This window comes from Pungitius pungitius, chromosome 8 (assembly GCF_949316345.1).
Source record: "Pungitius pungitius chromosome 8, fPunPun2.1, whole genome shotgun sequence".
Lineage (NCBI taxonomy): Eukaryota > Metazoa > Chordata > Actinopteri > Perciformes > Gasterosteidae > Pungitius > Pungitius pungitius.
The window spans coordinates 7,189,504-7,209,651 of record NC_084907.1 but is presented as its reverse complement, the minus strand read 5'-3'; the positions used below and the strand labels follow the sequence as shown (position 1 = coordinate 7,209,651).

Below are 20,148 nucleotides of genomic sequence, written 5' to 3'. Positions count from 1 at the left end.
ACCTTAAAGGTCAATTGATATCATCCATTTTAAGTGGAACTACAGACGCATTTGCTGATTTTGTCCACGATGTTTAAAAATTTCATGAAGGTCCTTCAAGAATTATATGGAATGAGTAAAACATCTTGGGCGCTTTGGTTTGTTAATTGCTCTGATTTCTTCAGTAATGTGACTTCTTCACAGGATGGGGAATCTGTTTTGGGTCATTTTGTACTTTATTAGTGAATCTTTTGTTTTGTATATAAGTATTACACAATACTGTCAGTGTCAGTGTCAAGGTTCTTATTCCTGTTATTCCACACAGATCTCACCTGTCTGTCCACTTTCATCTCCCTCTCTACGTCTCATTTATATATTGATAATAATATCAATATATCAATATAAATTGTATCATTAAATCTCAAATATTCAGGATATTATTGGGGCGGTCAAAAACGACATCTGGAGTCTGCAAACGATGTAGCTTATGTGATAATTTGCATTTATAGCTGTGATCTCATCACATACACTTCAGACCCATTCAAAACGCCAGGTGTGAACTAACGTGCTTTAAGCTCCCCGCTTGTGATTGGCTCACCCAAGACACATATTGGTCTTAACGGGACTACTGTCTGGTGAGCTCGCTAGATACTGAGACCGCCTCCATGGTCGGCGATCAGGTTGTTGATGGATATGCTAAGCCTTTATTATATTAACAATGCCATGTGAAAGCCCCGCTCCTGGAAGTGTTGTCAACTCTTGACAGCCTGCCGCAGGCGCCGCGCCCTCCTGCCTGCTGGTAATTATCCCTTTTTATCCCCGTGCTCTACCACCAGCAGTTGGCCGCCACAGGGTGTTCAGAGGAAAATCAGGAATTTGTTTGATCATTGTTCCCTGGCCAACATCTGTGTGCTAACGCGGTGGTGATTTGCTCAGCCACTCGTACACAATGGCATCATACTGCAATCACAGGGTAGGCACAAACACATACATCACACGGGCAGCACTGACAGCACGCTATTAACAAGGACACCACTTATTAACATACATAATAAACACACAAACCACAAACACCTGTTGCCATAGAGACATATTCAATTGAGTGTCCATTCTGCAGCCACTTGCAGTAAATTCGAACAATCAGTGTGCCGGTGGGAAAAAAAAGATTTTCAACAGCTCTCAACGCGTTGAGGGCAGGCCGCTGGCTCATAGCTAACAATGCTAACAACTCACTGACAGGGCAGACCACGCAAAAATGCTGACGGATCTAGTGTTTGCCAGAGTGTTTTCCTTTTTGGGGGCTACGCTGTTGGTCGTGGCGTTACCTGCTGTCAAAGGAGCATGCTTACGTGCATTAACACGTACTAACCGAGGTTCAGAGAAGCTGAGATAAAAGCACACACAGACGGAGTATGGCTTCATTGTGGGCCTCAGGTAGATATTACTCCGCTTTAAATCTTTACATAAGAAATAGTTATATAATGGTTCATCGAAGCACGCAATGTTAAATACAGATCCTACAAATTGAAGTAGAATGAAATACTTTGGTGTTTGGACTGAAATGTTAGAGCCAAAAACTGCTTCCAATACTACTCTCCTCCTTGAAACATCTGTTTTGAAATAGTGTCCAATAGACTCTCGCCACTCACAGACAGAAGCATCCATTACAGGGTCGACTTTGAAGCCAAACATTGGATATCCACATTCGCATCACTCTGTTGAGAGCAGTGAGAAGCACCTTTTACAGTAATGGATTCAAGTCTGAAGTGTTACAAGGCGAGAAAACCCTGATATTTGGAATCGCAATCATCTGTTCCAGAACTCGGGGACAAAAGAATATAGTAACATGTTAAAAAACAAATATAACCTAATGAAATAAATAAGGAGATAACGTTAGGACCAGGCATTTGAGGCCGTTGAGGTTCCTGGTACATACTCTTCCTAAGGGAAAATTCCCTTGTAAACAGGATCATTGTATGGTGGTCTTTTGTAGTGAGAACAATGACACACACACTGACCCTGAGGCTGCGTCTCTCAATATGGTGGTTTAATGGACGACACACATTATCAGGAAGGGCAAGAAAACCACTTCATCAGGAAACAAATCCTCCTGTAATTGGCTTATTCACTCACTTGTGAGACTCAAGAGTGAGTCAAGTTCTCAGGGGGGTTATTGGAAAATTGAGGTCATGCTGTCCCTTAGTGTGTTTTTATGTGTTATGCAAGGATGTATGTATGAGAGTCAATGTTTAGACCAACAGGTCACAACACAATAGTGAGAAATAAATATTGTATTGTTGTATGTTCTGAACATGACAACCTTTTTTTTGTTTTAATGGCATTGAAAATGAAAGCTGAACAATAAAAATAAAATGTGTTCATAACAAAACATTATTTAAGGTGTGAAAAAAAACTTTTCCCTCATAGTTCACTGAAAATACTGTAACTAAGAGGGCTTCTTTACCGATAAAAAATAATTGTAAGATCAATTAAAGGACTGACATTGACAAATGGATTAAACATACATTTAAAATAACATCTGTAAAGGAAAAGTAATAACTGCTCCTTATGAAATATGACTCAAGTATCACTGTATCACTGATGAGTTTAAGTTTGAATTAGCTACAGTCTGATCATTCAATCTCACATTATTACATGGCTTTCACTGCACAGCCATTACTCTGTCAACATCTGCTTTTTTATGATGCAGGTAAGTGTTTCATTCTGCCAGAATGTGATCGGTTAAGATCCACTTAAATGAATTATGATTCACTTATTTCCCATGTTCCCACAAGACTACATCAGATAAAAAATATTCTTGTTGCTTTAATTCACCTCGCAGACAATATTAAAGTCCAATTACATCATTTACTCTGCTGTGTGTTTGAAGGTGCTGGGAAATTGAGTCCAAAATAATGGACCACATTAAACAACTCATAACAAAAATGTTTTGACCTTTTTTTAGACTTATATTGTACAACCACAAATAACTTTAGTAATTTATTTCTAAGAAAGTTCCACATGTAACAACGTCAACATAGTTAGCAAACAATCAGGGCAAAATAACCACTTTGGTATCTGAATTTCGTTGAATGCTTGCATTAAGGAAATCATCACAACTGAAATGAAAATCCTACACGTCTTTCATTTCACAAAAATGATTTGAGTAATACTTTCACCGCACTATTCCGTGATGTGTTTTAATTATTTGGATCAAATGAGTACAGAAAAGAATTTGATATATTTGTATTTAATTACCTTCAATGTACAGGGGGTAATAATAATCAAGACACCTTTTAATAAGCAATCCAGTACAACAACATCACAAAACTTGATGGAATGTTCACACACTGCGGAAAACACGCTGACTTTCTCTCTTTCCGATGAAAAGAACAACACAAGTCTCCTATCTGGGAGAGGTGATTAGCTTAGCTTAGCATTAACATTTAAAAACAGCTGAGAAACCGTCTAAACAGCCGTCTAAAGATCACAGCCCCTCTATAGATCAGTAATTACCAAGTTACACCTTGTTTGTTCAGTCTAAACTTACTTCACACCCAAAACCGATGGATGTAAAAAAACAGATTTTATTATATTCTATCGGGCTACTCCTTGTAGTGCAACAAAAACATCCTCTTATGCCCAAAACGCTTTTTACCGATAAACCCCCATTATCAAAAAATTGGACAAACTCTCAGCAAGAATGTGAAAAAGTGTAAGGCAAGAAACTGTATTCAAAACTTGGCATTTGGCTAATTCGGTCGACATGGATTTCATTGTGAGGTGTTCCTGTTATTTTTGTCTACCTTTTGTATCTCTTTGTTAGCACAACCGCCCGCCGGCATCTTGCGCTTCTTACTGATCAGACCCAGGCGTGGACGCTGCCCGCCCAGTCCGACAGCCGCCCCCGGTACTGGGCACGAGACATCGGCTGAATGAGCAGCAGGAGTCGGAACCGTCGGAGCAGCCCGCAGAAGATAGCGGCGGCCACGACCACGAGCGGCGACATCATCACGAAACCCAGGATAATGAGGGCGGAGCAGCTGTTGTCGTCAAGGTAACGGCAGATGGCGGAGGGGGCATCAAGGACCTACGAGGACAAGTCAGGAGGGAGATCATTAAGTAGACGGGAGGGCTCAGGAGGACATGATGGACATTTTTTAAACAGCAGGAGAGCTCCTTCTTCCTTTCTGTCGAAAGGCAAATGGGAAGGATTTGCTAATCGTCGATGTGCACATGCATGAGGGTGTGTTTGTATATGCTCAGGGTGCGTAAATGGGATGATGTGGGTAGTGGGCTGTGACAGAGTTTCTCCCAGCCTCCCTCTACGGTTCAGATCAGCAGTGTCTCATAGCTGTGTGCAACCCTCCCAGCTGTCAATCACCTTGTGAGGGCAAGTGAAAGGGACTGAGAGAAAGAGACTAAAGTAAGACCTATGAGGGGCTGTTCAGGACTTAACTACTAGTTAAGTTCAGGACTTAACTAGTGTGTGTGAGTGTCTCAACAGTGTGCGTGTCTCAGCAGTGTGCGTGAGAGTGTCTCAGTAGTGTGCGTGTCTCAGTAGTTTGCGTGAGAGTGTCTCAGTAGTTAAGTCCTAAACGGCCCCTCATATAAAAAGGGCAGTTACAGAAGTACACATTTTCAAGGACCATTACACCAGCGTTATACACACTCATGACACTTACACAGAGACACACACACATGTGACACAAACGGACGAACACACTTAGCACAAAGAACATTATCTCAGAGCCAGAGAATGATTTGATTACGTCTGATCCACTTTTCCAGCATCATCTCCCATTGTAAGCTTTTTCAAAAGGAGCTACACCCTCAACCAACGCACCCTAGCAACAGTGCTGTTCAAGACACTGAAGAACACACAAACACGGACACACAGGGACACACAGGGACACACATATGACAAGTGCGCAGTGTGCTTTCCCCTTTGTACATGTTCTCCCTTGTCATGGTGTCAGTGCGACTGCACAGCTGGTGCTCAGACAGGCTGGTCTTCTCAGAGGGGCTCAGTCTGCCGCCACTGACTGACACCGCCTGTAATTGTTTGCTCTGAACGGACATCCGCTCTGGCCTAATCCTGATTGTAGTCTTGTTGCGTGTGCACACTCTGCAACTTCTTAATCTCTGACTAAAGTCAAAGGACGAAGTGCAGATTCCTCCTTGTTCATGAGCGCCATCCTCATAAAGCTTAGCGTTTGTTTGTTTTTCGCCATTTGGGGACGGCAAGTTGTATAGACAACACTGAACCTGGGTAAATTGTTTCTTACACAGCCAGTAATTAAGCCACCTTATCTGTTATTATCTGCACGATGCATGAAAGTGCAATATTCCCTGTGCTTCGCTCTCCATCATCTCCTGAGAAAAAGCATCTGGCTTTTTAGCTGATTAATGCTCCCACATGTCCACGCCCCCCTCCCCCCACCAGAGAGTCGCCAGCTGTGTCAGTGTGTCCGTCATTTGGTGCTGTGAGTTTTGTTTTTCGCTGAATATATATGCGTCACTGCGAGCTACATTTCCCTCATTAAAGTTTAATCAATGTTATTGTAAACAAATAATGACTTTCGGAACTTCAATCATCCTGTTATTAATTCATTTCAGCTATGTTTTTGTTGACAGTGGAGAGGGACAGAAAACATCACGCTGGAGCATGAGCGAGTTGTGATCTTTAGAGCTTGTCACCAGGCCTTTTGGCTGCTTTTTCCAAGATCAAGATTTCTTTGCCTTAAATATTTGTCAAAATAACTGTAGCATTATATTCATTAACACAGTAGTGAAAAGCGTTGTACCAAAACAATGATTCTAGTTTGTTAAGTTTTTACAGACAACGTACTGTTGTGCTGATCTATGCCGTGTCCACCATTAAAGTCTGGACCCTGTGCTCTTCCCTTTAACCTCTGACTAATCACCCACAGGCAGGTCCCAACTTTGCAACTCAGTCACGCCGGTGGATTAGGTGTACGGAAAAAACATCTTTTTTGGCTTTGCTTCAAAGAAGATACAACATGAGTGTGACGTCTCACCCGGGAGTGGCACAGGAAACCGCCGTACAGCAGCAGCATCGCAGGCAGCAGCACCACAAAGAAGACCAGAGCCAGGAGCAACACGCTGGCAAAGACGACGCACAGGTCCCAGAGGAGGAGGGCGACCCCGCAGGCCAGGCAGCCGAAGCGGCCCCTGCGGCTGCCCCACGCACTGCCCTCGCTGTGGGCCACAGGAGGGGGCAGCATCTTCACGCCCTCGCCGATCCAGAACTCCTCTTCTTTCTCCTCCTCGCCCGAACCGCCGTCGTCCAAGTCCACGTCCAAACCACACATCCTGAGCCGGGAGAGGGACGGACAAGGAGAGAGTGGACTGTGTTTAAATCTGATTCCCGCTGCAGGGGGGTTACAGCCAGTTACTGGTACAGCTCCGTGACAAGAGCGCCGTAAAAGAAAATCAAAGAGATTACAAAAGTAAAGTCATGTTGCAAAACAATTGTATCGTGATTATTATTGTTTCCAGATAAATTAGTCCATGACTTCTTTTCTGTTGAATCACAAATAAAAACATGTTTATTTAATATAATATCATTTTTGCATAGAATTCCAAAACCTTTCAGTCTGACCCCTGCTCCCCCCACTGCCGTTATTTAAATGAAGACAGCCCATAGCTCATTAGACTATGTAAATGAGAAGACTTCACACACACACGTTTGTCTTAAGTCTTCACATCACTCCTACGGTCGATCTCATCGATTAGCCCTTCGTCACTTAAATCCCGGCCTTTATGCCAACACGATGCATTTTTAAGATGCATTGTGTGCTAACCCTGAACGACCTGCTGCTGAGCCGAAAACAAAAACAGGACAAATGTCTCTGAGCAGTTTGAAGACACTATCATATATATACAGTATATATACATATATATATAGTTTCTGCTTAAGCGTTTTAGTCTGCGAATTGTTAAACCCTGATGGGACACACATGAACGTATAGAGCAGCGCGTATACGATAATAAACAACACGTTATAAATGAAAGGGAATATTGTTGGTTACCTCCAGATCCTGTTAATCCCTCCGGTGTGTTCGAGTCCGTCTGCCGGTTCTACACTCGCAGCTCTTAAAATGACCCCAAAATCGAATAAACACTGTATACAGTTGTTGTTTTAAACAGCCACAGAGGGATGCGCCGGTGAGTTGAACCTCGTGCTGCTCGTGGAGCTGTTTGAGGAGCCTCTGCGCATCTGTGGGGGCGAGCGACTCCGGGCCACGCGCACTATCATTCAGTGCGCGCTCACGCCGCCTCACACCGATTTGAAATTGCAGCATTTATCTCTGCGGTTCCGCTACACACACAAAGCGAAGGCACACAAAAGGCTACATTTAAATATACGCTGTGGCTAATGGCTTCATTTCAATTTTAAGGTTGTCAGGTTGTGGACTATCGCTGTTATACACACACACGTGTAAATGTGTCAAGTATTACTGAAGACTCAGAGTGTAGTAAAACCGCATGGGACTAATTACCAAAAGTCATGCAATTAACCAGATGACTCAATAAAAAATACATTTTTACTTATTTAGATTTCACCAACATTTCAAAAAACAAAAGGATACACACTTATAAAAGAACGTGATTTGTAACCAGTGGCCGCTGGTGGGAAATGTTTTAGGTAGGGCAATCCAATCAATTTAATGCAACATAATTAAGGTATCAAACCCAAAACTACTTGGCAGGTAAATATTTAGGCAATTCGGTATAATATACTATATATGCCTGTTGATACCAGCCTTGACAAGAAGCTTGGGGCAAAACCAATGTTGCCCCAGACCGAATCTATTTAAGGACTCTGATTGGCTAAATTTTATGTCACATCCTTTTATTTAATCAGCGATTGGCTAAAGTGAAGACAAAAGTGGAGACAGCGCGCGCATGAAGACATGACACGTGTATGACAGGCCAGGACATGCAGGAAAAGCAGATATTTTGCTCAGATATCACAATTTTCACCAAGTGGGGCAATGCCCCATTGCCAGCCTCTAACCAAGTATTTGTTTCTATTAGCGGCTTATGATTAAAAAAAATACTTTCAGGGTGCAGTCAGCACATTTTCAAAACACACTTTCATTGTATTATTACAACGATGAAGATGAAGTTATTCTTTAACAATAAGTCAATTCTATACAACCAGAATGTTTTATTTCTTCTGTTTTGTCCATTTTAACAACAATTACTGTAAAATAGGCTGAACTGAATGACTAAGTATTACAACGGCTGTTGCCTGGATCTGATAATATTGTTAAGTATAATAATTTAGGGTATACTTTAAAGGATAAATGTCACACATAAATATTCATACTGTTGGAGATGAGAAATATAATGAGAAAAATTGGCTACAATAACGTGAATCCCCTTATTATCCATATATCTGCTTTTCTGCATCAGCTGTGTCGCAGGGTGATAAGCAGTGATCGATATGTTTTGCAGCACAGACAGACAGTCAACCTTTTGCTGTTCAAATTTAATTAAATGGAACCAGGGGAAAAGCCAAGATGATGTGGGACGGCGCTGACGAGGAATGGAAGAAAAGATACTATCTGGAGAGGTAGAGATGAGGGAATGAATGATGAAGGAGAGGAAATAGAGTCTGCTTAAGGAGACGTAAGATGCTGCAGGGGGTCAACAGGTAGGATGTTGTGGCTCAGTGGGTTTGATGTCTGCGTGTAAGGAGTTGGAGGTTAACCTTTCTAGACTCCACCTTTAACATCTGCTGACATCTGCTGGACTCTCTGTGAACTTTTCAAACCAAACTTTTCATGGTTTGTTTCCTTTTGGGAACATTGAGCTTTGTGCGATTCTGTCGCTTTCTGACCTTGAGCTATAAGCACAAGGTCATCCACCATCCATTAACGGAACAGCATCCTGCGGGTTTTCGTGGTGATTCCACTTCAATCATTATGATCCCTTTGCAAAGTAGATCAATGTATCATTATACGTTCAACCATTCATCCATGATCCAGCTACCTGAGCTGGATGGTACTAAACCGTATTATTCGTAACTTTATGTTGAATTGCATCCTTATGTGGAAACAAATATCAATGTTTTTGCAAGTTAAGCTAGCCTGTGGTTCAGATTAAAATACTCTCTATTATCATTAGTCATTAACTAATGCAATTTAAATTAAATGCACAAATTGAAAGTGTTTTGAAAGATTTTTTTTGTTTCTAATTTACTGAATTCAATTAAATAGATCTTTCCCAAAAATGTTTTGTGAAGAATGAAAATGAATCAGAAATCACAGACCCGTAAAATAATTGTGCCCTTTTGACTGTAGTTATCTTTACTTTATAGCAAAAATCTTTGTATTTTTGAATTGGCCATATTCAATTCAGAGCCAATTCATATTCCATTTCGTACCTAAAACAAAAAAAATGTTTGAGGTTTTCTCCACACTGACGTGACGACAATGTTGGACAGAGGGAACAAAACCAACAGTTTTTTACAAATCTGTTTGATTTACATCAAATGGGAACATTCCAAGGTCTTCTGAGAAAGATCTTTCCCTTTGTGTTACTATTTCTCTGCAGCAGCTCAGCAAGTAAACACTGTCCGTTGAAATACAAAGACTGTAACCTGATATTACCTTAAGCTGGACTTTTAAAGGCATTTTTGCACAGCGTGCGGAAAGTGGGTTTTCCCCCCTGATCTCTTACTTTATGGACACGCTAGGGATACATTTTTACGGCCATCTGAGCCATGCTTTCAGACAAAACATAGAAATGCCAATCCTTTAAATTCTGCATTATTCTTAAAGTATAAAAATCATGAGTAACATGGATAAACAAGTGAAAGTATGTGGACTACAGCATCTCTTCCCATCATGCACCTCTTCTGTGCTCCAGTAATCAGAACAAACTTGTACTAAATGTTTGTCCGTGATTGTGCTTATGTTTATCAAACAAAACAAAACCATGTGCCGTGGCCAAAATTCACACCAAAGCTCCATGATAAAAGGGATAATAACTTTATCATTAATCGTCATTAATTTGATTCATCACAAAAACACTTTCTCAAACTCCTTTCCTTGTGGAACTCACTGTGACAGATGACTTATCATTAACTGCCACTGTGAAATAAAACAAAAGACTAATTTATCCCAACAATAGAATTTATTGCGTTTAAGCAGATAAAAAGTAATGAAACTACGGAATTATTAACAGACATGTACCGTCTGGATGCACACATTTGCTTGTTAAGTCAGAAAAAAAACAAAAAGAAAGAGGCTGGTGTGTTTGTACGAGTTGATATGTGTGTGTGTGTGTGTGTGTGTGTGTGTGTGTGCATGCACATGCTTTTAGAGAAACGTTTTGACTGACCTGAAGCCATATTTTGAAAGTGCCTTTACAATACTACAGAAGGATGCCGTGAAGGAGCAGAGCGAGGAGCAGAGTGATGAAAACAAGTCGTGCCTATCCTCCATCTGATGTGTGTGGTAGTGTGTGATGGTCTCTGTGTGGGTGGACATGCTTTTTGGAGTGCGTGTCTGCGGGGGGCAGAGGGTGAGACTGAGCATCGATGAGCGTGTCGGACAGAGACGGGGCGTCCGGGACGTGGTCAGCTGAGTACAGCTGCATCACCGCTCCGTCCTCGCCACTTTCTTTACTGCAGGACTGGCAGCTGCAGTGGAAGATCCTCTCTACTAGCTTATCCACATGAGGAGACTCCTCGCTGCCCGGGCACTCCAAGGTCACCTGTCCACACACACACACACACACACGCACACGCACACAATTCATTACATACAAAAACATAAAAATGGGAGACAGATTTGATTGTTTATTTATATATGAAGGTACAACGTTAATGGCCTCTGGATAATTTGGGTTTGTCAGTCCCTAATGTAAGCAACATAACGAAAGGAACCAAACTTCATGTTTACCCTTGGTCTTAAATCTTCTACTTTATACACAGCATGTTAATAGGAGTTGCAGATATATTTATAATGTTATATTTTAACCCATTGGCTTTCATATATTTATAAATGTATTTTTAATGTGATACTATTCTTTGTATGAGAGAGAGCAACACAGACATGACACTACTGTGAACTTTTTAAGGTTTTTTTGGGGTTGTTCGTAGTTTTCATTCTTAATTCTTACTTGTTTCATATATATATATATATATTAGGGCCGGGACTTTAGCGCGTTAATTGCGATTAATTAATTACCATATGAATTAAGATTAATTAATTACACATAAAAGTAACGCATTACACATTTTTTACGCATTTTACACTTTTTTTTGCACCGCGGAACGTTTCTTACTGGATGAGTTTCGGGGGGACGCACCAACTAGCGTTCATGACTTCAGACAACAACAAACCACAGTGAACATGAACAAAGAAGCTGACGAGACCGTGTCGGTTGGCCCCGTGAATGGGAAATCTTATTATAATAAACACACGGATGGAAGCGTCGATAAGAGCGTGGTTGTGTGCAAGCTGTGCAACAAGGAATTCACATCGAGCCTCAAGTATCACCTCAACGCAAAACAATTAGCAGCTAGCGTGGACGTTAGCCCCACTCCGGGTACAAGGACCCACACCCAACCCACACTGCACCAGATGACTGGTTTAAGGACCAGGGTAACTAAGACCACGTCTGAAAAAATAACCAATGTTCTGAATGTACTTGAAAGTATTGGTCTACTTAAAAAAACATAGTTTACAGAAGGTCTACTTACCTATAGGCTACCTGAATTTCTGAAAGTACTATATTTCTAAATATGCTATTGCTACACTGGAATTGGTTGAATAAAAATAAAAATCCAAGTGAAAAAATGACTTCTCACTGTTCTCAGGTCATATATTTGTATGTATAATATATGCGATTAATTTCGATTAATTAATTACGAGTCCCGGCCCTAATATATATATACACACATTAGTTGAGGTATTCTATTTTGTTTTGATGTTACCTTCCTTCTAAGGAAATGTGATTATTAATTATAATATCGGCTTACTGCTATTGTAGTGTCCATGTGGATGATGCGTGTGTGTGTTTTCTGTTAAATTCTTGCTCTTTGGTTCTGATTGTCTTGGCCCGTAGAATAAATATAAAGTAAACAGAAAATATACAAACACCTTCTAAACCTCAGTTTTGCAGAAGCTCTTCTAGTTCTCAAGACCACACACACATGTTTCTATTATCCGTTTTGAAATGATAATTCAGCAGTTTTATCAAGATCTACCACCAAGTGCTAAACCAGCACGGAGCAGTATCCTCTTTCATGAGAGCTGACTTTGTTTTATCTGAAACTGAATTTGGTTCAAAGCCCTGCAACAACAATCATAACCACGGACAAAAACATCTAATTCCAAATAGTTAGAAGTCATTTGAGACTTTAAACACACTTTCTCTGAATTTTCTCAAGCAACACAAATCGCACAATAACTTAACAGTTAACAGCAGTGAACTCCAAGTGATACAATATTTTCCACTGAAACATGAAACGACCTCACCTGAAGCCCGCCTGGCCCACCTGGCCGCTGTCCAAACTACATACACCCCCTACAAAGCCTTCCCTGACGAAAGACTGGATTCACTCTGGCTAACACGGACAATGAAGTTTTGAGGGATATAAGAAACGGGTTTAAGTTTCAGAGGGGACTGCGGAAAATGTGCCACGAATCTATTTGCAAATCCTCCATTTCAGTTTCTTTTCTTCCGCTTTGTTTTTTTTTCGCCACCGAAGAGCGGCTCTTTCAAGTTTGCAACCTGTGGTTTTGTGTTTGAGTTTGACTGGCCCGTGATGGTGTGTGCTCCTTCTGAGCTAAAGTGCCATAAATCTTACCACTTCCCACTGTGTCTGGGCAGGCATGCAGGAGTCACAGTGCACCAGGGACTCGGTGGACTGTGGGAACGTGTTGGGGACGCTGTAACTGAAACACTGACCCAGACAAGCTCTGTGGGGGGGGGGGGGGGGGGGACAGAGCGCATTATTGCATGATTCAACCGCACAGTCAGAGCCGTGCATGTCTGGTAGCCTCGGGAACAAAAACACAAAAATGGAGACTTGTTATTCGTCAAATCTTGTCCTTGGGAGAGAAAATGATTGAGACGACAGTGAGTCCTTTCCCAGATAATAATTGGTTAAACATAAAAAAGTAGCGTGCAAAACATGTAAATGTCACTGTGGGGACTGCAGCGTAGGGAGGAATACATATAAATCATTCCTGAGCCGTCGTTACTACACCACTAAAGAACTCTTTACTTGTAAGTACAGGTCAAGCACACTGAAGAAAAAAATTTGTTTCGCCGTATTCTATTGGTCAACAGATACTATTAAAACAACAAAAACAGACTTCGAAGTGTTCCTCGCAACACACATCTTGTTAGTGTGATTCAGCGCATTTGCTTCTTTGGGAAGAAACGCGTCACTGAGCCACTTAGTTGCAGTGGAGGACATGTTCCGTCGTTACCACCAACACGGGCCAGCTGCTGCACACTCGCCACAGCAACAAATCATCGGCTGACAATACTCCCCAAATAAGTGCACTTCTTACTCCTGTTTAAGGATTGTTTCTCCTTGTTGGGAACCGGTGGGCTTTGTTGGTTTTGGACTATTTTTTTGTTGACAGCAAAAAAAAAAAAAAGTTGCTTGACACTGTATAGCACAAATGATTATTTGTTATTCATATTTCAAGCTGAATGCAGGGATTAGAGAGTCTGCAAGTTCATTTTGACTGAATGGAAATGGAAAATAAGGCAGAAAAGACGGATGAAAAAAAAAAGAAAATACAATTGTGCATTAGTCTGTTCGCCTTTTTCAGCTGCAGGGAAAATGTCAGACAGACAAAGACGGAGACAGAGACACAGAGAGGGCCTTCATCCTGACCTGTTTTGAATAGAGCGAGGCTGACAACCCGTGTGCCCGACTATCTGTGTGATGTTCTTGGCTTCGCACCAGGCGCTCTTGTCAGGGAATAGGGCCAGGCGGTTGATGTGTGCAGGCGGTGCCGCTGAATACAGTGCAAACAGAGCCCAACAAATCTGAATCCTCTGCCACATGACTGCACCTAAAAGGCCAGAAAACCACAAAAACACACACACACGTTCAAAAGATTAGTCACAACATCGCTCCATGTTTTTTCTGATGTTGCATGGATTCAATGGCAGGTTTTGGACTTCATATCTCTCCAGATGTGAATCTGCAATTTGATAGGGCGTCTTTAAATTGAATGATTTAAAGTGTCATCCTCTTCTTAATTACCCGAATCAGCAGCTGCAGTGAGAACAACGCTACAGTGAGTTCATACAGTCCAAAAAAGAGAAGATGCATTGAGGGGTGAGAAGGGGGAAGGGGGGGGGGGGGGGTAATGTCTGCTCCTACCACCTGACTCTAATAGTCTGTCCACTGCTCTGTTTCACACTCTCCTTAAAAAATACCTCAACCAGTCACGTCATTTACAGCCTACAGAATCGTTTTCTCCTGCCGCTTATAAAAAGAAGAGTGTTCGTGGTCACCCACAAGGACAAAACCCTTCGGCTCTCCCATATGTCTCTGACACAAGACACCTTGTCTACAAGAATCACTGGAGCTCTCCTTATCTATTGTAGATGTAAATGATAAAGGGCCATCTGGGCTGTGCTAGGAGGGCCGACGTTCTTTAAAATGTATAAATCTATTTTCATTTATTTCACAGGCTATTTTTACTTGAAGTATACCTGTTGATATTATAATGTTAAAGTGGTCATGTTAATTAGAATCAGTTTTGTTGTTTATGCTACACATTTACCATTGATTTCTGATGCTCTCCATGCACACAAACATGTATATGAGCTAAAAACGAGGACAGCTGAACTTAAAAAACTTTATTAAAGTTGACCAATCAGTTTGCATCAGTTATGTCTGTAATGCGGTGCCGATAAAAAAAACTCGTTATTCCCTCGATAGTTTACACACGGATTAAATATGATCTAATAGTAAAAGAGCGTAAATCACGGAGACACTCACCTCCCCGCCGAGGAGCGTCCCGCTGGGCGCTGCGTAAAAACAGGGTCCTGCGCCGGGAGGATGCGGACTCGCACGCGTCGGAATATCAGCGTCTGCTGCGCTTCCAGTGGATCCGTCCGAACCCGGTCTGTCAGAGAGAAGTTACATCATCCGGAAAGAAGAGACGAAGAAAAAAAGAACCGCTGGTCGGACGGGGGAAGGATGGGAGACCACGGCATTAGTTACGGGCGTTTTTTCATCACCGAGTCCATCAGCCACGAAGCCGTCCCGCCCCTTTGGTTCTCTCCCGGTCCGGTGATAAATTCCCCGTTACCTCCACTTCCCAAGTTGTTGTGTTTTGTTGTGAAGCTGTGTATCGGGGTTTTAGGCGCGGCGGAGAGGGGTCCTGCTGCGCTGCTCTGGAATAAAACTGGGGGGGGGGGGGGGGGGGGAGGAGGAGGAGGGGCTGTTGGGAAGGTTTCAAATGTTTCCGAGGAACGAGACCAGACCGCAGAAAAGATTCACAGGGAGAAAGAAATATAAAAATGGCAGGACACATGGTGTCATGCGTTATCTTTGAAATCTTAACTCTTTTGAAAGTCTTACTCGGCCAAACTTTTCTTTTTGAGTAACTATGTCAAAGATTAAAGATGATTAAAGATGTTAATGCAATGCAACATGGAAAATGCTTTGAAAATGCTTTGATCCATATTTGTTTACAAAGGAAGTAGAAATTATGTCAACATCACGTGCTTATGACAACTTGATCTAATTAAGGCCTAAATGTGTTCAGAGTGAAACCACTGAGACGGAGAGGAGAGCACATGCTGCCAGGTGAAATGACTCTCACAAATATAATGGAAATCTATGTATCGTTATGCTTTTCCATTAACACCAAAAACAGGTGTTTTGAAGCTTTTACAAAAGTGAAGGATCTGTTTGCAGATACATCAGAAGTTCCAAGCTGCGGTCACACAGCAGCACGCCAGTCTGGTCTCATGTTTCATGCCGGACATTCACAAACACAGACGGAACAGTTTTCGGCCATTAAATGATCAAATTGGATAAGTGTCACTATTAGGCTGCAAATTGTGATTGATCATGGATCATTTTTGACATTATAGACGGGTAATTGTGATGAAATGTAATTTATTTGTACATTATCAGACTTGAAACTGTGATTCATCTTTTTTTTTTAGACAGGCACAGGCAGGGAAGGCCCATGGGTTTCGGGCTGCCTTGTGCCCCCCCCCCAAACACACGCCCCATTCCTCCGCTTCATCCTACCTGTGCGCAGTCTGGCGTGTGTCCATGAGAACCCGCGTTGGTCTCTTGCTTCACTTGCAAACACATATTTGAACTGACAGGGGGGGCCGATTGACACGGCTTAATTTCTGACATTGCCCGTCATTTGCTTACATTGCCGAGAAAAACTGTTAGCGTGATGGGGAGGGGAAACGGGAGTGTGTGTATAGCAAAAAGCATGCAGGCCCGAGTGTTCTCTTTGATGTGAAAGTGTAAAACATGTGCTATGTTCAGAGTGCAAAGAGCACACTTCACCTGTTAGTAATAAGAGCAGACTCCAGTCCAGAAATGGCATTCCTGCGCATTCCACAGATTCTGCTTCACCAGGGGTCTGGATAAACGTGTGTGCCTGCACACGCTTGTTCAAACAATCATACTTCAGGCCTATGCAACCACACATGAGTGATCAATCACACTGAAAACAACCACGCCAGACGGACCCGCGGCCAACAAATACACGAGACGTGAAAGATTTTTTCGTGATATGGAGACGTGCTTTTTCGACTCCCTGGGAAGAAAACTCACGGTCACAGCAAACACCAGGGTGTCCAACTCCCATAACTTAAAACAGGACTACAAATCATGGCCTACTGAGCAAATTCATGGTCTAGCATGAGAGGAGATCAGTCTTGGTTATGTGCACACGGTGTTGAAAGAAATCCATAACCGAGACAACTCTTTAGTAACGTTCTCGTCACACGTGCATGCAAACATTTCCTTCTTCTCTTTCAACAACGTGCTTGAGTATCCCACCAAGTGTATGTTTTTTTATTTCATCAGTCTGTGCAACATTTCATCCTCCCACTCTAACAGGGCTGCAGATGCGGAACCTGGCCCTCATTCCAAAACAGCAGGAGTTTGAGTCTCCCAGCTCATTAACACACACACACGATTGCCTCCTACCCCCAAACCATATTTCCTGCTTCTCTAACATGAACACGGGAAGAAAGAAAAAAAAAAAAGAGAAACATATGTAGTTTTCCATAATCGTTTTATTAAATATACATTGACTTGCAATTGATAACCACAATGTGGGAATTATTGGACGTTAGTGCCAGGACAGAAATGAGCAGCAACACAAAAAAGAAAACAGATGAACAACTTCATGGCAAATCCTGCTCGTCTTTAGTCCTCCACTACTGGCCCTGAGAATGGGCACACGTAAAAATCATGAAGAACGCCGTGTCACAAGCCTCGGTCACATATTAAATGTCACAAACACTACAGTTCTCCCTTTCCACTCACCTTAACCATGTTGCCATGAACCAGGTATGGTGACCGGAAGTCATGCTGGCAGTTGGCGTATCCCATTCCCAGTCCCAAACCTGAACCAAGTGAGACCGGCCACGTGCGACCTGAGATGGGCGGGGGATCAGTTAAAGAGGTGCTTGGAAAACACAAATGCATTCAGTCCATCTTAAGTAACAGCACTTACGTTTGAAGAGAACAACGGAGAACACAACGCCCACGGCAAGACCCGTTACTGCAAAGAGGAAGAAAGTATTTAAACTAGAGTGACTGAAATATACACCAACAAATCATTGTACTTTAGTTCTGAGGTAATGTGAACATGTCGGATAAGGTAAAAAAAAAAAAGGCGTAGATCAGTTTTAATGAGGTGTTGCTATTATTCTCTAATGGAAGGGTCGGCAAATAGCAGAAGTTAGCAAGACATCGCTCATTAGGGAAAGAGAGGGAGACAAAAAGCAGAGAGGAAGGACAAACTTCCAAGAAAGAACAAAAAAACAGTAAGAGGGGTGCAAGAGAGGGGGGGGGTAATAAGTTAAAATGAGCAGACAGCCTCCATGAGGTTGAGGAGGTCACATTGCACACATGGGCAGGTAAGTAATGTCTTGACCCGTATGGTCCAGCAGAAGATGTTTGCCAGAGTGGGATCTTGAGGAGAAAGAAATTCACCTCGCCGAAGGCCACACCCAACGGCAAGCCAGCCAGCACAGAAAATGCAGCATAACATATCGGTCTGAAGCCTCAGAGTCGTCTCTTTTGCACAACTCGCAAATGTCAAGCAAGTCCACAAAAGACCCCACACACCCTCGGTGGAGATAAAAAAATTTTTTTTAAAAACCCATGGTTGCCTCGTCCTTTACAAGCAAAGCTAGAGTTAAAGTTGAGGTTCTCCATCTGCTGCGGCCTTCAGCCAGAGACGTTTTGAAACCTATGATGTTCCGCTGACAACGATACGGTAAAAGCATCTGAGGGCTGATCAGCATCTCATTTTGGCGGCCTCTCTCTTTGTCTGCACGTCTCCGGGGAGGATGGTTTATAACAAAAACATTTGCGCTGCGGTAGAATAAACTGTATAACCCACAGGCCACAAAATACTCCAGAAAATAAAGTCCAGAGCTAGTTAATGTTATTGTTCTTTATTTGTTCATTATTTCAAGATTCTTTTAAAAGTCAAAGATTTTTTTTATTTAGTGGAACAAAATGAATAAATAAAACAACTTCAGAAGGATATCATTAGAAGTTTAGAAGGATTGTGAAACCACATTTCTTTGAAGAGCTAATTGTGATGCGAGATTGGGGAAGGGGACACTGTTCAGTATTTACCCATCTTGAGTGGAGGGAATCCTTTTTCTTAGTATAACTAACAACTTGAAAAACTTCAGCACGTATATGTGCATGATAAATAAATGTATTTAATATAAAATGATGTGCAGAGGATTATCTAGTTTATCGTTTTGAAAAGAATATTTGCAGGAGACTTTTTCAGGCTGCGAGAAAAGCTTTCCTACACAAAACGAGCTCAAACAAGACACATCAAATCATTTCGATCAAAAATGTCAAAATCCCTGTTATACTTTAGCAGATGGGCTGGCAGTAAATTCAAACACGTCTGCCGAGAAGTGTGTATTCGTTAGTGATCAAAGGGAGTGTACAGCAGTAAAAAAGGGATGGTTTAGTTTGATGAAAGGCAGACGAGAGACACGTGTAATAATACGGGTCAGATGGTTCTCTTCTTCTTCTTTCTTTTGTCTCTTTCTGGTGATTAAGGGTTACAAGTAGCAAAATATCTAACATATTTTTGAATAGAGACTATTGATCCGGGTTTTAGGAGTGTTCAAAGCCCATGAAGCAATTACAGTGTTCTTTCTGCTTCTTGGGTGGTGCACGAAATGCTGCATCAGTTGAATTATTTATGTGGTAATGGCTCAAATAATAACCTAATAATAATAACCTTATGCCACAAAAGCAAAGCGTGACTATGGTGCCCTGGTGCTGGAGAGATGAGAACCTGAATGAGGATAATTCGTGTAAAAGTGGACAGAATGGCCCTTTACGGCTGTGACAAGGTTACGCCATTGACAGTGTTCACACTCAGTGAAGCCGGTTTATACAAAATCAGCTTGTATCCCAACACGATGTGCTCGCATTCAATCTGATAATTGCTCACCCGAATAAAAAGCAAAGGTTAGTTTTAACTTTATCCGAGACGTCTGTACAGTTGACCTCAGTAAATTGTTCAGGAAGGGACAGATATCCCGTAGAAAAGGACCTCGACTGGCTTGTGGAACTGCTCATTTACTACATGAAATATATAACGCGATAGGTTCTCGGAGAAATAGAAAAGAAGAAGAAGAGACATGAACCTGTTTTCACGGCTGTATCAGCCAGACAGCGGTCCCATTTCCGTCCGTGCTCGGCTGCCATGTTTTTAGATGTCAGGAAGCTCCTCGAAGTATCGCGAGACATATATAGTGACGTCACGCGAAGTCACATTTTTTCTTACATTTTATGTTGTTTTTGCCATTCAGTTCTCTATTACCGTAAATCCTCAAATAGTGGCCAGAAAGTGGCCTATTTATATAGGCTGCACAGCGCACCGGCCTGTATTTGGGGCAGGCTTG

At 42.0% G+C, this 20,148-nt stretch overlaps 3 protein-coding genes across 3 annotated transcripts; all 3 read right to left on the bottom strand.

Annotated features, from left to right (window-relative positions):
* Positions 1–2,011: 2,011 nt before the first annotated feature.
* LOC119193976 (transmembrane protein 88) lies at positions 2,012–7,226 on the bottom strand. The gene is made up of 3 exons (XM_037447941.2): positions 7,035–7,226; positions 6,021–6,315; positions 2,012–4,069 (listed from the first exon to the last, which is right to left on the bottom strand). Exons 2-3 carry the CDS (start codon positions 6,312–6,314, stop codon positions 3,842–3,844), a joined length of 522 nt encoding a protein of 173 aa, XP_037303838.2. The 5' UTR covers position 6,315; positions 7,035–7,226; the 3' UTR covers positions 2,012–3,841.
* A 2,965-nt stretch (positions 7,227–10,191) lies between these two features.
* nbl1 (NBL1, DAN family BMP antagonist) lies at positions 10,192–15,390 on the bottom strand. Its single transcript, XM_037447940.2, has 4 exons — positions 14,996–15,390; positions 13,877–14,057; positions 12,833–12,944; positions 10,192–10,731 (listed from the first exon to the last, which is right to left on the bottom strand). Exons 2-4 carry the CDS (start codon positions 14,047–14,049, stop codon positions 10,450–10,452), a joined length of 567 nt encoding a protein of 188 aa, XP_037303837.1. The 5' UTR covers positions 14,050–14,057; positions 14,996–15,390; the 3' UTR covers positions 10,192–10,449.
* A 1,863-nt stretch (positions 15,391–17,253) lies between these two features.
* LOC119194276 (MICOS complex subunit Mic10-like) lies at positions 17,254–20,019 on the bottom strand. Its single transcript, XM_037448491.1, has 4 exons — positions 19,891–20,019; positions 17,715–17,762; positions 17,525–17,634; positions 17,254–17,424 (listed from the first exon to the last, which is right to left on the bottom strand). The coding sequence occupies exons 1-4, from the start codon at positions 19,991–19,993 to the stop codon at positions 17,416–17,418; spliced, it is 270 nt and encodes an 89-aa protein (XP_037304388.1). The 5' UTR covers positions 19,994–20,019; the 3' UTR covers positions 17,254–17,415.
* Between the last annotated feature and the right edge of the window lie 129 nt (positions 20,020–20,148).

Excerpts from the sequence above, each read along its gene's own strand:
- LOC119193976 (XM_037447941.2), bottom strand. The coding sequence starts at position 6,314 with ATGTGTGGTTTGGACGTGGACTTGGACGACGGCGGTTCGGGCGAGGAG. Across the intron at positions 4,070-6,020 it reads GTTTCCTGTGCCACTCCCGG|GTCCTTGATGCCCCCTCCGC; the intron begins GTGAGACGTCAC and ends TTGTCCTCGTAG.
- nbl1 (XM_037447940.2), bottom strand. The coding sequence starts at position 14,049 with ATGTGGCAGAGGATTCAGATTTGTTGGGCTCTGTTTGCACTGTATTCA. Across the intron at positions 12,945-13,876 it reads CCTCGCTCTATTCAAAACAG|AGCTTGTCTGGGTCAGTGTT; the intron begins GTCAGGATGAAG and ends CCCCCCCCACAG. Across the intron at positions 10,732-12,832 it reads CCCAGACACAGTGGGAAGTG|GTGACCTTGGAGTGCCCGGG; the intron begins GTAAGATTTATG and ends GTGTGTGGACAG.
- LOC119194276 (XM_037448491.1), bottom strand. The coding sequence starts at position 19,993 with ATGTCTCGCGATACTTCGAGGAGCTTCCTGACATCTAAAAACATGGCA. Across the intron at positions 17,763-19,890 it reads TGATACAGCCGTGAAAACAG|TAACGGGTCTTGCCGTGGGC; the intron begins GTTCATGTCTCT and ends TCCTCTTTGCAG. Across the intron at positions 17,635-17,714 it reads CTCCGTTGTTCTCTTCAAAC|GTCGCACGTGGCCGGTCTCA; the intron begins GTAAGTGCTGTT and ends CGCCCATCTCAG.